This window comes from Stegostoma tigrinum, chromosome 18 (assembly GCF_030684315.1).
Source record: "Stegostoma tigrinum isolate sSteTig4 chromosome 18, sSteTig4.hap1, whole genome shotgun sequence".
NCBI lineage: Eukaryota > Metazoa > Chordata > Chondrichthyes > Orectolobiformes > Stegostomatidae > Stegostoma > Stegostoma tigrinum.
In genome coordinates, this window is record NC_081371.1 from 6,443,688 (window position 1) to 6,458,529 (window position 14,842).

The 14,842-nt window shown below is 43.9% G+C and overlaps 1 protein-coding gene across 1 annotated transcript in view; it reads left to right on the plus strand.

The window, feature by feature from the left end:
• Nucleotides 1–12,032: 12,032 nt before the first annotated feature.
• The window catches only part of LOC125460920 (uncharacterized), an 83,433-nt gene continuing 80,623 nt past the window's right edge, over nt 12,033–14,842 (plus strand). The window contains exons 1-2 of the mRNA XM_059652623.1: nt 12,033–12,201; nt 14,507–14,623. Of these exons, the coding sequence (XP_059508606.1) occupies nt 12,033–12,201; nt 14,507–14,623 (286 nt within the window). The remainder of the gene's footprint in view (nt 12,202–14,506; nt 14,624–14,842) is intronic.

Consider the following 14,842-nt stretch of genomic DNA (forward strand, 5'->3'; position numbering starts at 1 on the left):
GCTTTTGTGCCTTTTGGAGCCTCGCTCCTTTTCAGGTGTTAGCGAGAGAAGTCACATCAGACGCAGAATTTATAAATAAAAGATCCAAGGATCACACCACTGAGGATGAATTACACAAAGCTACAATGCTATTGAATCTTTAATCAGTTAGAAGGTTTTAATTCATTAATCTGTATATGTAAATCCCTAAATTGCTTTCAAGTCACTGCCCTGAGAGAACTGAAGGTTTTAGTGTAAAGAAGTGGTGACATTTTAGGTCAGACTAATGCATGTGAGGTGTAAGGCCTTGTTTCAAATCTGCTTGTGTTTTGGTTTGGAGTCAAACTGGTTTTATTTCTAAAGTGGGAATTTGTAAAAGCCACACTGACTGCCAATAAATTGTGTGCCTTTTGAACAACATAGAATGTAACAGATTCTAAACAAGATCTCACGCCTCACATGCATTGCCTGACCTGAAATGTCACTTCCTTCTTTTACACTGATAAAACCTTTAGTTCCCTCAGGAATTCAGGGATTCATATATACGTATTAATCAATTAAAATCTTCTAACTGATTAAAGATTTAACAGCATCTTAGGCTTGTGTAATACATCCTCATCAGTTGTGTGTCCCTTTGATCTTTTACTTATAAATTCTGTATCTGATACTACTAATCTCACTAACACCTGAAGAAGGAGCGAGGCTCCAAACGTTTGGACCTGTTGGACCATAACACACTCATTTTCCAGTGAATGGTGGCTGAGCTGATAAAGGGCCTTAGCCTAAATCTAAACTCGGCTACACCGGCCAGGCTGAAGAGGATCCAGGAGTCCATTGGGGTGAGCTAAAGGCAGCTCTTCACACATTCATGGAATGTTTCTAACATGTACAACATTAAAGATCTCCCAAAGCTTGGCCAGGCTTCTGAGTGAGCTGGTACGCTGCTGGCATCCTACCTGCCTTCCACTGAGTATGAATGTTGATCTTGGGTAAAATGACAGCAGAGTGAGGGATGGGACAATGGATTGGGCTGAGGTTCCCCCTCTCCACTCTTCGCACTCTGTCTATTCCACCATCCCTGGGTGTTGGGAGAGACAGGCTCATGTTTGCTGCTTCAGTGAGTGGGTGAGTGGCTCACCCATTCTTAAGGGAACCTGTTGATCTGCTTTGGAATGGAGATTAGAGGAGAACTGGAAGGGTGAATATGATGTTATTATTACTTGGATACTGAAGACATGAACTTAGCTCGCAAAGCAAAGGTCCACAAGGATGAAGCCATCGAACATGATCTTTGATTAGCAGCAATTTCAAGCCCTATAGAAAGGGATGAATGGAAAAGAGTTTTCATTTTCATTGAAGTGCAATCTTGAAAACAAGAATTTACTTTGTACCCATCAGCACAAATTGCCTATTCTGCAATGAACGCATGATACCCTTATTTTTCATATTGTGAATAACATTTTTCTCTTTTGGAAATGATTCCAGAAGATCTGAGTTTGACCTCCGTCTCCACCACCAGTGCTGTGATCTCCTGGGCCCCTCTTGGGAGCGTGCAAGCTATGATGGGCTGCAGTCTGCAATACTACAGCACTGGGAGTCCCAGTACTGTGCACACGGTCAGCCTCGTCTCAGTCAGTACAGAGGCAGTGATCACAGGTAAGATGTGAAGTCAACTGGTATTCATCTCTGTGGGCAGACATTGACATTCTGTAAAAATTCATGCAAAATCAAAACAAAAATGTGCCTTTCATTATCTTGATAAATGCCAATGCGTTTTAGACAAGCTTAGAGTGTCAGAGATAACCAGGTGTAGAGCTGGATGAACACAGCAGGTCAAGCAGCATCAGAAGAACAGGAAATCTGACATTCTGAAGAAGGGTCTAGACCAGAAACGTCAGCTTTCCTGCTCCTCTGATGCTGCTTGGCCTGCTGTGATCATCCAGCTCTGCACCTTGTTATTCTCGGATTCTCCAGCATCGGCAGTTCCTATTATCTCTGAATCATTTTAGTGTGTCATCTCTTTTTATATCCTGGAAGTAGGGCTGCTGATTTCGTTCCCCAAGGAGCAATGAGGTAAAGATCCAGTTATCTTGTTTATATTTAGGGAATAACTATTGGTCAGGAAACCAGGGAGATCTGCAATGCTCCTCATCGAAAGTATGATTATGAAATCTCCTGTTGAGTTGACAACTGAATTGAGTTTTTGGTTTGTTGTTTCACCCGAAAGCCAACCACCTCCCAATCCCCCTCTCTGCCCGCCTCGCACCCGCACCCCCCCCCCCCCCCCCCCCGCTCCCCAATCAATGCTGCACTAGAGTGTCAGCTGTGAATTTGTACTGAAGGGGAAATGTGAGATCTTGCACTTTGGCAGGAAGAATAGAGGAGCTAGATGTTATTTAAATGGAGGAAGGCTGCAGAAAGCTGCAGCACATTTGAGAGCCCTTGTCCATGAATCGCAAGAAGCTAGCATGCAAGTTAAGCAGGTCATTGGGAAAGCAAATGGAATGTTGGCCTTTATCTCAAACGGAAAGGAGTATAAAAGAAGGAAGGTTTTACTAAAACTATACAAGACAGTTGCCAGAGCACAGCTGGAAAACTGAATACATTCCTTATCTCAGGGAAGATATTGCGGCATTGGCAGTGCACTGCACTGCAGTCTGAGACTCTGGTCATTTTAAGCACAGCAAATCAACTGGCCCTTGTTCTCTCTGAAAATGAATCCATTTTTTATTTAAGGGTCACGGTCTGGAATGTGTGACCTGCACCCTTGGCATAATTAGTTTAAATTAAAAGTGTATTGAAGGAAAATTTACATTATGTTATCACAAGAGATTTTGCAGTGGCTTTAAAATCATTGTGCAATTACTAATTTCCCCTGAAGATTGACCTATTCAAGTTTCACTTAAACCTTTTACAATTCATGTCAGCTGCCAAGTCTTAGGGGAGAGAATCAGAAAAGAATTTCCTGTTTTCAACCTCTTTGTAGCCAATTTATAATACAGTTTCTCATGGCAACCTGAGACAAACTATTCTTTAATAGTACTTTCTCCCTATGGGTTAATACATGACCTAGAACAGGGTTAAGGATTGGTTTAACTAATCAGTTGCCCTGTAAGATCACTGGAAAAGTTGCATGTTTTCTTCAGCACAGGAAGATTCAGTGTTCATTCTACAGCGGTGGCCATTTAGAGTTCAACCAAAGCTAAGTGTTCCAGGGGTGTCTCAGTATAACATTCCCAGTCTGAGTTGGAAGGCTGTGTATTCAGTATTACTGAAGAGGTGGAAGCACCAAAGCCAGGCTGACACTACATTGCCGTGCTGAGGGACTGCTGAACTGTCAAAGTGCAGAAGGGACCGGGGCTCCATCAGTCCTCTCGGCTGATTCCATCAGTAAAGGATCCCATGTGTTCTTACAAAGCAGTGAAGAAAATCAGGTCCTCCAAGTTTGGTCAATACTTTGACTTCAGCCAACACAGTGTGCGGCAATGAGATTAACATCAGGAGTGTGCATAATGGTATTGTAATAATATCAGATTCACATGGAAGGGAGCAGCATCTCAAATGTGCTGGGAAGATAATGTATGAGCAAATCAAGCCATAAATATGGTATGCTTGCAAAGAGTTCCGTCAATTCCAGCTACATGAATTTGGGAAACCAGACTGCACTGTACATAGAAAATGTCGTTCCTTACTTCTCCCTTAGATGGGCCAGTGTTTCTTTCAAAATCGTGACTCTTGGTTCTAGATTATCCAACAAGGGAAAACATCCTTTGCTCATGCACAATGCCATGAACCCTGAGGATTTTCTAAGTTTCGATCAAATTGTTTTAATCTTTTAAACTCCAGTACATGCAAGTCTAACTTTCTAAATATTTCTCATCTAAAAACCTTTCTGAACTGCCTCCTATATATGTACATCCTCCTTAAATAACAAGTCCATTCCAGTATAATAATTCTCAGATGTGGTCTCATCAATGCCCCTGTAATTAAAGTATTGTGGTCCCTAATTTGTATTCAGTTCCCTTCCCAGTAAATTATAGAATGTAAATATCATCAGCTTTCCTATTTACTTGCAGTACCTTCAAACTATTCATTTGTGATTTGTTTGCAAAGCTCTCAATATCTGTCCACATGTGAGAACTCTGCAGTCTCACCATTTTGATTTCGGTGAAGGCATTGGTATAATGGTATTATTGCTAGTAAACTGGAAACCCAGATTATGTATCTGAGGGTACAGGCTCAAATGCGCCCCCACCCCCCAAGGCAGATGGTAGAATTTGTATTCAACAAAAATCTGGAACGAAAAGTCTAAAGATGACCATTGTTGTTTGTTGGAAGGAAATTTGCCATCCTCCTGCATATGTGTCACTGGAGACACATGTTGACTCTTAACTGGCCTTGCAAATGACCCAGTTGTGCCAATCAAAACAAACTCTCAAAAATGACATGAAACCAGCAAGACCAGCTGATATCAGTATATAGGCCTAAAGCACCATCAGCAACTACTGGCCTGTTAACCCAGCAAAGTAGTCTTTCCCAACGTCTGGGGACTCGTTCCCAAGACTAGTCTATACCAACAGCCTGCTATATTCGTAGTCTCAGAATCATACATCACAGACAATGCCCCAGACAGCGCCATCTCTGTCTCTGGATATGCCCTGGGTCATGCTGGCAGGACAGTTCCAGCAGTGGTGCCAGGATGGTGGCGGGAGGGAATTGCCCGAGGAGCCCTCAAAGTTGACTCCAGTCCCAGTGAAGTCTCATGGCATCAGGTCCAAGATGGGCAAGGAAGCCTCCTGCTGATTATCACGTATCATCTTCACATTGCCTCCTGCCTTCATTTTTGAGAATACATTGGACCATGTCGTGTAGCACTGTTGTTGTGCTAAATGGCTATAGCAACTCAACAGCCAGCCATCCATGAAGCATTGTGGGTCACCAACAGCAGCAGTGTGGGAAAATTTTCTCATGCAATATGTGCATGTATTTACTACAGAAAGTGTAAAACAGGACCTACTGTTTGGGGAAAAATGGCAGGGCAGGTGACTGAGATGTCAGTGGAGGAACACTTTCAGGCCAGCAGCAATAATTCTTAGTTTTAAAATAGTAATAGAAAAGGATAGACTGGATCTAAAAGTAAAAGTTCTAAATTGGAGGCAGGCCATTTTGGACGGTATTAGGCAAGAACTTTTCAAAAGACATTGTGGGGGGGCAGATGTTTGCGGGTAAAGGGACGGCTGGAAAATGGGAAGCCATCAAAAATGGGACAAAAATGGGCAGCACAGTGGCTCAGTGGTTAGCACTACAGCCTCACAGCACCAGGGACCCAGGTTCGATTCCAGCCTCGGGCGACTGTCTGTGTGGAGTTTGCAAATTCTCGCCCTGTCTGCGTGGGTTTCCTTCGGGTGCTTCGGTTTCCTCCCACAGTCCAAAGATGTGCAGGCTCGGTGGATTGGCCATGCTAAATTGCCCGTAGTGTTCAGGGATATGTGGGTTATAGGGGGATGGGTCTGGGTGGGATGCTTCAAGGGGTGGTGTGAACTTGTTGGGCCGAAGGGCCTGTTTTCATACTGTAGGGAATCTAATCTTAAAGAAAAAATGAGACTCCAGAGACAATATGTTCCTGTTAGGGTGAAGGCCAAGGCTGGTCGGTGTAGGGGTTGCTAAGTGACTGGAGAAATTGAGGTTTTGGCCACGACAAAGAAGGAAGCATATGTCAGGTATGGACAGCAGAGATCAAATGAATACATAGAGTATAAAGGCAGTAGGAGTATGCTTAAGAATGAAATCAGAAGGGCAAATGGGGGACAGGAGATAGTTTTGGCAAGTGAGGTTAAGGACAATCCAAAGGTATTTTATACATGTATTAAGGACAAATAATAGGGACAGAATAGGGGCCTTTAAAGATCAGGTAGGCTGCCTATGTGTGGAACTGCGGTAGATGGGGAGAATGAGTATTTACTGTGGAAAAGGGTATGGAAAATATAGAATGTGGGGAAATAAGTAATAATATCTTGAAAAAAAGTTCTTAGTACAGAGGAGAAGGAGCTGGATGGCTAAAAATGCATAAAATTCCCCAGGACCTGATCAGTTGTACCCTAGAACACTGTGGGAAGTGAGGGAAGTGATTGCTGGGCACCTTGCTGTGATATTTGTATAATCGACAGCCACAGGTAAGGTGCCAGAGGACTGGAGGTTGGCTAATGTAGTGCCACTATTTAGGAAAGGTGGTAAAGAAATGCCAGGAAGCTATAGACTGGTGAGCCTGGCATCAGTGATGGGTAAGTGGTTGGAGGGAATCCTGAGGGACTGGACTTGCATGTATTTGGGAAGGTGATGAATTGTTGGGGATCATCAGCGTGGCTTTGTGCATGGGAAATCCTGTCTCAAAAACTTGATTGAGTTTTTTCGAAGAAGTAGTGAAGAGGATTGATCAGGGAAGAGCGGTGAACATGGTCTATGTTGACTTCAGCAAGGTGTTCACCAAGGTTCCTCATGGTAGACAGATTAGCAAGGTTAGATCACCTGGAATTCAGGGAGAACTAGCCATTTGGATACAGAACTTGCTCAAAGGTAGAAGGCAGAGGTTGGTGATGGAGAGAGATAATGGGAACTGCAGATGCTGGAGAATTCCAAGATAATAAAATGTGAGGGTGGATGAACACAGCAGGCCAAGCAGCATCTCAGGAGCACAAAAGCTGACGTTTCGGGCCTAGACCCTTCATCAGAGAGGTGATGGAGGTTTGTTTTTCAGACTGGAGGCCTGTGACCAGCGGTATGCCGCAAGGATCGGTGCTGGGTCTGTCGCTTTTTGTCACTTATACGAATGATTTGGATGTGAACATAGGAGGTATGGTTAGTAAGTTTGCAGATGACACCAAAATTGGAGGTGCAGTGGACAGCAAAGAAAGGTTACTTAAGAGTACAACAGGACCTTGATCAGATGGGCCAATGGACCAAGGAGTGGTAGATGGCATTTAATTTAGATAAATGTGAGATGCTGCATTTTGAAAAGACAAATCAGGGGCAGGTCTTATACACTTACTGACAAGGTGCTGGGGAGTATTGCTGAACAAAGAGACCTTCGAGGTTCAAAGCTCATTGAAATTGGAGTCACAGGCAGCTAGGATAGTGAAGAGAGCATTTGGTATGGTTTCCTTTATTTGTCAGTGCATCGAGTACAGGAGTTGGGAGGTCATGTTGCAGCTGTACAGCATATTGGTTAGATTATTTTTGGAATACTGTGTGCACTTCTGGTTTCCCTGCTTTAGAAAGAATGTTGTGCAACTAGAAAGGGTTCAAAAAAGATTACAAGGATGTTGCCACAGTTGGAGGGTTTGGGCTATAGGGAGAGGCTGAATAGCTGGAGGCTATTTTCTCTGAAGCATCGGAGGCTGAGGGGTGACCTTAAAGAGGTTTATCAAATCGTGAGGGGCATGGATAGGGAAATAAATAAGGTCATTTCTCCAGGGTGGGGTGGGGGGGGGGGGGGGGGGAGTCCAGAGCTAAAGGACGTAGGTTTAAGGTGAGAGGGGAAAGATTTAAAAGAGACCTCGGGCAAATTTTTCACACAGAGGGTGGTGCATGTGTGGAACAAGCTACCAGAGGAAGTGGTGGAGGCTTGTACAATTATAACATTTGAAAGGTATCTGGATGGGGATATGAATAGGAAGGGTTTAGACTGATATGGGCCAAATGCTCGCAAATGGGACTTGAGTTATCTGGACAGCATGGATGAGTTAGACAGAAGGGTCTGCTTCTGTTTTGTACATCTCTATGACTCTATAATTCTACACCAGCACAGTCTGCAAGCTCAAGAGTCAGCGTAACCCCTGCTGTACCACTACCATTAGGCCAGGGTATCAATCCCATATGAATGAAGAGTGCAGAGGGCATGCCAAAAGCATCTCCAGATAGACCTAACAATGAAGTTTCAACCTGGTGGAATGACAACACAAGACTTCTTTGAAGGCCCCTTATATAAACAACCCCTAATGATCACACAATCCCTACAGTGCAGAAAAGTGTTTGGTCCATTGAGTCTGCACCAACCCAAGCCCAGTCCTCAAGACTATCCACCTAGTCTGCACATCCCTGGACACTATGATCAATTTAGCATGGCCAATCCACGCAACCTGCTCATCTTTGGACTGTGGGAGGAAACTGGAGTACCTGGAGGAAACCCACGCAGACACGGGGAGAATATGCAAACTCCACACAGACAGTCGCCTGAGGCTGGAATCGAACCCGGGTTCCTGGTGCTGTGAGGCTGCGGTGCTTACCACTGAGCCATCATACTGGAGGAGCCCAACACATCATTGCAAAAGATAAAGCAAAAGCATTTGCAACAGTCTTCAGCCAAAAGTGCCAAGTGGATAATCCTTTCTGGCCTCCTCCAGATGTCTCTAACATTACATGTGTAAATCTTTAATCAATTCAATTCACGTCATGTGGTACCAAGAAATGGGTTGAGGCGCTGGATACTGCAAAGGCCCTGACAGCATTTCAACAATAGTACTGAAGAGTTGTGTTCCAGAACTTGCTGCTCCCCAGTTAAGCTGTTACAGTGCAGTTACAACACTGGCATCTACTTGACCCAACAAAGTAAAAAGGAATTGCCTGGATAAGTTCAGTACACAAAAAAGCAGGACAAAAGCAACCCAGTCAATTACTGAAGGCCAGTCGACTTCGTTCCAAGATATTGCTTCAGGAGTTCCTCAGTGCCATGTCCCAGGCTCAACCATCTTCAGTTGCTTCATCAATGACTTTTCTTCTAGCACACGTTCAGCAGTCAGGATATTCACTGATTGATTGTACGATGTCCAGCCCCATTTGTGACTCTGCAAATACCGAAGCAGCCCATGTCTAAATGTAGGCTTGGGCTGAAAAGCAGAAAGTAATATTCGTATGACAGAAATGCCAGACAATTGTCATATCCAATAAGCGACAATCTAACCGCAGCCCCCTGAAATTCACTGAGTTCCCAACTATCAACATTCTGCAGAGCTAGTGTTACCCAGAAACTCGACTGGACTCACCATGTAAACATAACAGCTACTGGAGCAAGTCAGGAACTAGAAATCCTGCAACTTGTGACTCATCTCCTGACCGCCGTGATCCCCGAACCTGTCCATCATCTATAAGGCACAAGTCAGGAGAGTGCTGGAATACTCCCCACTTGCCTGGATGACTGCAACTCCAACAATAGTCAAGAAGCTGACACTATCCAGGACAAAGCAAACACTTGATTGGCATCACATCCACATCCGCTTTCTGTCCCATTGATGTTCGGTAGCAGCAGTGTGTGCCATCTACAGGGTACACTGCAGAAATTCACCAGAGGCTCTTATAAAGTATCTTCCAAACTTGAAACCACTTCCATCCAGAAGGTCAAGGTCAGCAGATAACCAGAAATACCACCAACTGCAAGATCCCCTCCAAGGCATCCTGAATTGGAGAAATATTGCTGTTCCTTCAAAACTGCTCGGACAAAATCCTGGAATTCCCCTCCTAACAGCAGCATGGGATGAGCTATAAATGCTGTCCTTGCCAGCGACACTCACATCACACAAATGCATAAAGAAAATTATTTTTTATTCCTCCTGCCAAAATACATAGGTTCAAATTCTCCCGCATTGTACTCCGATTGCACGATCTACGCCCATTCATTTAACCTATTAACATCCTTTTATCGCCTCTTGTGTCCTCTTCACGACTTAGTTTTCTGCCCATCTTTGTGTCGTGTGTGTATTTAGAACTCATTCCTTTCAACCTTTTAACCACATTATTTATGTACATTGTAGGAAGTTGAGGCCCCACCAGTATCTCTGTGGGACACCATTGGTTACATCTGGAGTCTGAAGTTACAATCTAACATCACAAACAATGACCGCAGTTGAGTAGAGTGCAAAGAGCAACAAAGTGACAACCACCTCCAAACTTCAGTACAAGGGGAAGAGTGCAAACACAAGTAAAGATGCAGCAAAACAGAGAGAGAGCAGCAGAGAAGATAGCTGTGGTTTGGTACAATCATTCTATCAAGATCATATGAGATAGACACCAGTTACAGTTTCATAAGGAGGAGTTGTCATGTGTTGCCATCATTTGATGAGAAACCAGTGAAAGCTTTGAAGAATTTCTGTGAAGGAGCAGAACATTGGTAGCTGTGCAACCACACAGGCGAAGAACATGCACTGACAGGGCCGTAAGAAACTACAGAAAGTGGTGTGCACAGCCCATACAATCACAGAAGTCAACCTTCCACTCATGGACTCCATTTACACAGCTCGCTGCCACAGAAAGCTGCCAACATCAAAGACCCTTTGCACCCTGGGAATGATCTCCTGTGACCTCTTCTGTCAGGCAGAAGATACATAAGCCTGACCACATGCACAAGCAGGTTCAGGAATAGCTTCTTCCTGGCCATTACCACACTGATGAATGGACTCTCCAGCCTCAAATAATGGTGGCCTTGCTAACATGGATCTTGCCCAGTGCATGCACCATGCAATGTAACTTGTATGCCTCTAAGTCTTTTTGATCTGTACATCCTTTGCTAACCATGATCTGCCTGTGCCACTCGTAAACAAAGCTGTATTTTGGTACACGTGACAATAAATCAGTCAATCAACTTTCTAGACCTCTGACTACAATCAGAACTAGATTAGGCAGATGGGTCAAAGCACCACAGAGACCAACCTTGTCTGATACATAGTGGGGAAATATTTGATATATTTCTGTATGAGGGTAAAGAGGTGGAGGATAATGGGATTGACAATGATGGTGTAATGATGTTAAGTAGAGATAGCTGGAAGGGAACTAAAATGTTACACTCATGCGAAGATAATTTGTGAATCATTTGAGTTGGAAATCAAGATTAATTCCAAGTGATTTAATAAATTTCAGCAGCATTATTCTGGGAGACCAGAGAGAGTTAGCTGTCACCCCTACCACAACAGGTTATCTGATAGTTACCTCATTTCTACGACCTTTCTGTGTGCTATTTCATTGCTCCATTTCCTACACCATACCTGTGAATCCACTTGAGCTGTGCAATATTGGGATGTACTGGAGTAATGGAAGGTGTCACAGAGATGGAAGCCTTTGCTGCTTACTGAAATCCTGCAATCAGCCCCACTGGCTCTCAGTGAAAGGACCCTGCTCCTATTCTAAAGGATTTGGCATCATGGCTCAACATGTACAATAGCCACCAGGACCAGTTATTGAAGGGTGACTGAATCATTGCCCAGGAAGGGAGGTGACACTATAAGGAAATCCACCCACAGAGCGAGTGCAGTCAATGGTTTGACTTTGTTTTCCAGTGCAGCAGATCCAACACAAAGCCCACCTTTGCTGCAAACACGACAAACTGATCGCATAGAAAAGGACTGACTGATGCATTCAAACAAAAGGCTGACATCGGCCGCTTTTGGCTTTCAAAGCACCATACTCCCACCATCACCCCTACCCCATATTAAAGCCGAATGTTCAATAACTGGTTCTAATATCCCTGTGACATGGAGGAAAAGTAAGTTCACCTGAGTTTACAGTGAGGGGTAGCCAGCGTCAGCCTGCGGGTAGGTGGTTCCCAGGCAACACTGGTAAGTGCTGCTGAAGCACAGCATTGATGTGGGGCCAGTCAGACCGCCCACAAATAGGCTTGTGGTCAACATTACATCTGGAAGTATTGGATATGAGAAGGTGAGAGATAAAAATGGAGAATTGCATACTTGAGTGAATTATTACCGTGGCATTCTGGTATTTGTATCAACCTTGAATCTTTCTTTACAGGACTGGAACCAAACACGACTTACATCATGTCCATTGTATGTCACTCTCTCTTTAACTGGACACTCAGCTCCCAGTCTCTTCTTGCCACTACTCTCCCACGTATGTATTTACAAACTTTATCAGCAGCCTAACGTGTTCTCTCTCCCTCCCCCCTCCCCCCCTCCAAATCTCTCTCTCCCCCCCCCCCCCCCCCCCCTCAGATAACTGAAATGTTCCCCTCAATCTGACTTTTTTATTTTGCAGTTTCAAAATTCCTCAGCAACATGCAGGCTTCGAATATAACCTCATCTACTGCTGTGATTGGCTGGGATCTGCACCCCACAGACACTGCCCTGGTTGGGTCCTACTCCATTAGCTATGGTCCTTATGGCACGGACAGACCCAGGAAGAATATAGTTGCTTTCCCTCCAAATACCAGTGTGGTCCTCACAGGTAGGGACATGGGGAATGAAATGTGACGGTTCGACTCTTTAATCTTTTGCCTTTGGAATGTCGTTTCCTTGTATTTCCTGCTGAGCTGGGGACAGAAGTGCAGGCAATGAACAAACAATTATAGAGATGGGTTCTAGAGCAGGATCCTTTTCCACCAGCTTTCTGTCTCTTTGCAGCTGCACTGAGGTTTTCACTGGGGTAAGGCATGTCATCAAAGTTCTTGTGTTATGTGACAGATGATTCAAACAAAGATCAGTCAAAAGTTGCGGTGTCCATGGCTGGTATCTTGTGCTGCCTTTTGGAGTAGACCAATTAAAAGCAAATGAAGATACATTATTTGAGACTGGTACAAGTGCTTCTCTAGGGTAGCCTGAGAAGTGACTGCTGGAGCTTGGGAGTCCCATTCCTGGTTCTCCAAGGGAGATGTCCTTGTTTGTTTCCATGGGAACATAACTGGACCATGTGCCAGTTCATTGCAAAATAGACGAATGGAAAGCAAGGTAGCGCATGAGAAGGATACTCACTATATAGCACATCAAAATCTAAAATGATCTATAACCATGAAGGTTTTAGTGTACCATAGAGACCTTGGCTTGTTGAGAGTAAGCTTCAGCAAAGAGACAACAGAGGGGCTGTAACATCTCCAGAACAACTTGCAGCAAGATCAGCTGCTTGGATATGTCTGGTGCACATCAGCATCTGCATTTCAATCATTGCCAGTCTGATATCTTGGAGGCAGCTGGCTTCAAATGACAAGAATGATTACAATAAAGGAGAAACCTCTTCTACTCTCTCTGTCCATGTTGGCACTGTTCGAACATGTCAGATGGTGAAATCTGTACTCCATAAAATCTGGAATTAAATTAATCATAACCATTGTCAATGTCACAAGCACCCACTTGGGTCACGACTGTCCTTTTAGAAAAGGAAATCTGTTCCTCCCTAGTCTGGCCTCCATGTGTCTCCAGACCCACATCAATGTGGTTGACTCTAATTTCCATTTGAAACGGCCTCAAAATCCATTCCGTTCAAAGATACTTCGGGATGCGCAATAAATAATGGCCCAGCCGGCAATGTCTACGTTCCATGAACAAGCAGATGTATAGACCAACTGATCCAGCTGTTCACTCTGGCCAACTTCAGGCAGTAATTGAATTCCCTTTTCTAATCCACAACTGAATGTGTTTCCACCAGACAGTTAGTCTGTACATGCCATACCTAAACACACAGTGTGTTTAAAAAGTAGTCTTAACTCTTGTTGCCTTTGTTTCTTTTGCCATTAGTGTTCTTGTGGCTCCACTTCAAAACCCATGTTTGTAATGGCCCTCTTTATCTTCCTTGAACAGATCTGAGTGAGTCAACTCCATATGTTGTAACAGTTTCTGTCAGAACACTCCTTGGAGAAGAGGACATAGCGTTGTATTTTAAAACCAAAAGTTGTAAGTATTTTAAAAATGTTTAATTGTAAATTTTTTCAAAATTGAAAGAATTATATGGGTAACCAAAGCTGAGTATATCCTTGAGAAAATCTACCCGTTTCTAACCTTCTGTGTAGTTTGTGAGGAAATTGCAATGTCTGAGAGTTTGTTTCAGCTAAACCCTCTCACCTTCCTTATTTGCATACCTCAATTTGTCTTTTGCAAAAATCAACAGGATCGTTAAAACAGTGGAATTATAGTATTCTGACTCGTAACCTGTTAGGGTGTGTTCAAACCCTGAAACGGGTCACAGACTTAAAATCCTTTACTTGGTCAAATCTTTAGAGAAACAATGGCCATGAGCAACAAACAGTTTTTTTTTAGTTTGCTGGAAGATAACCCAGAGTGTTAACCAGGGCCAACCTGTTGACACCATGTATATAGACATATAAAAGGTATTTGATAAGGTGACAATGATCTGAATAGCTTTTTGTGAAAGTGAAGAGGAGGATTGATTTGTGCCCTCAAATGGAATATGGATAAACATCTGAACGGCAAAGCAGTTGCAGGGTTGCAGAGCACAGACAGAGAGAATGTTCGAGCATTAATACTAACGTGATCTCGCTAGGAGTTGAGACAGGCTCAGTGCACTGAAACCTGAATTGTAACCATTCAGAGAGAACGAGTGCTCCATTGATCTCAATCTGAAGGGGTAAAATCTACGGGGTATATTTAAAACGCACAAGGTTTAGGTTTTCTTCCTGTAATTGCCTGTATCTCACCCTTGTCAACTTTGTGAAATATAATTTTGCTATCTCAGTACCAAAGCTGTGTTTTGCACAATGCAGCTACACTGAGTGTTCACCTCATTTGTCTTCTACCTTCAGTGATGGACGTGTGCCTGGGCAATCCGTGCGGAGCCAATGCCTCCTGTATCCAGCAGGATGGAAGCTTCCGATGTTCCTGTGGGACTGGCTACACCTGGAATGGATCAGTCTGTAGAGGTGTGTGATGGGGATCAGGGAACCCAGAGCGGAATGAACTGAACACACTGCTTCCAGATCAGGCTGGAGACTGCGTCACGTTCCAAACCAGGTTGGGGGAGGTGCGGGATCAGAGAACAAATTGCGGAGATTACTTTGCCATTGGTGAAAACTTTTACCTGATTAGTGACTGTCCTTATCTCCAAACATGAAGAATTGCCACTTACCGATGTCATCAGA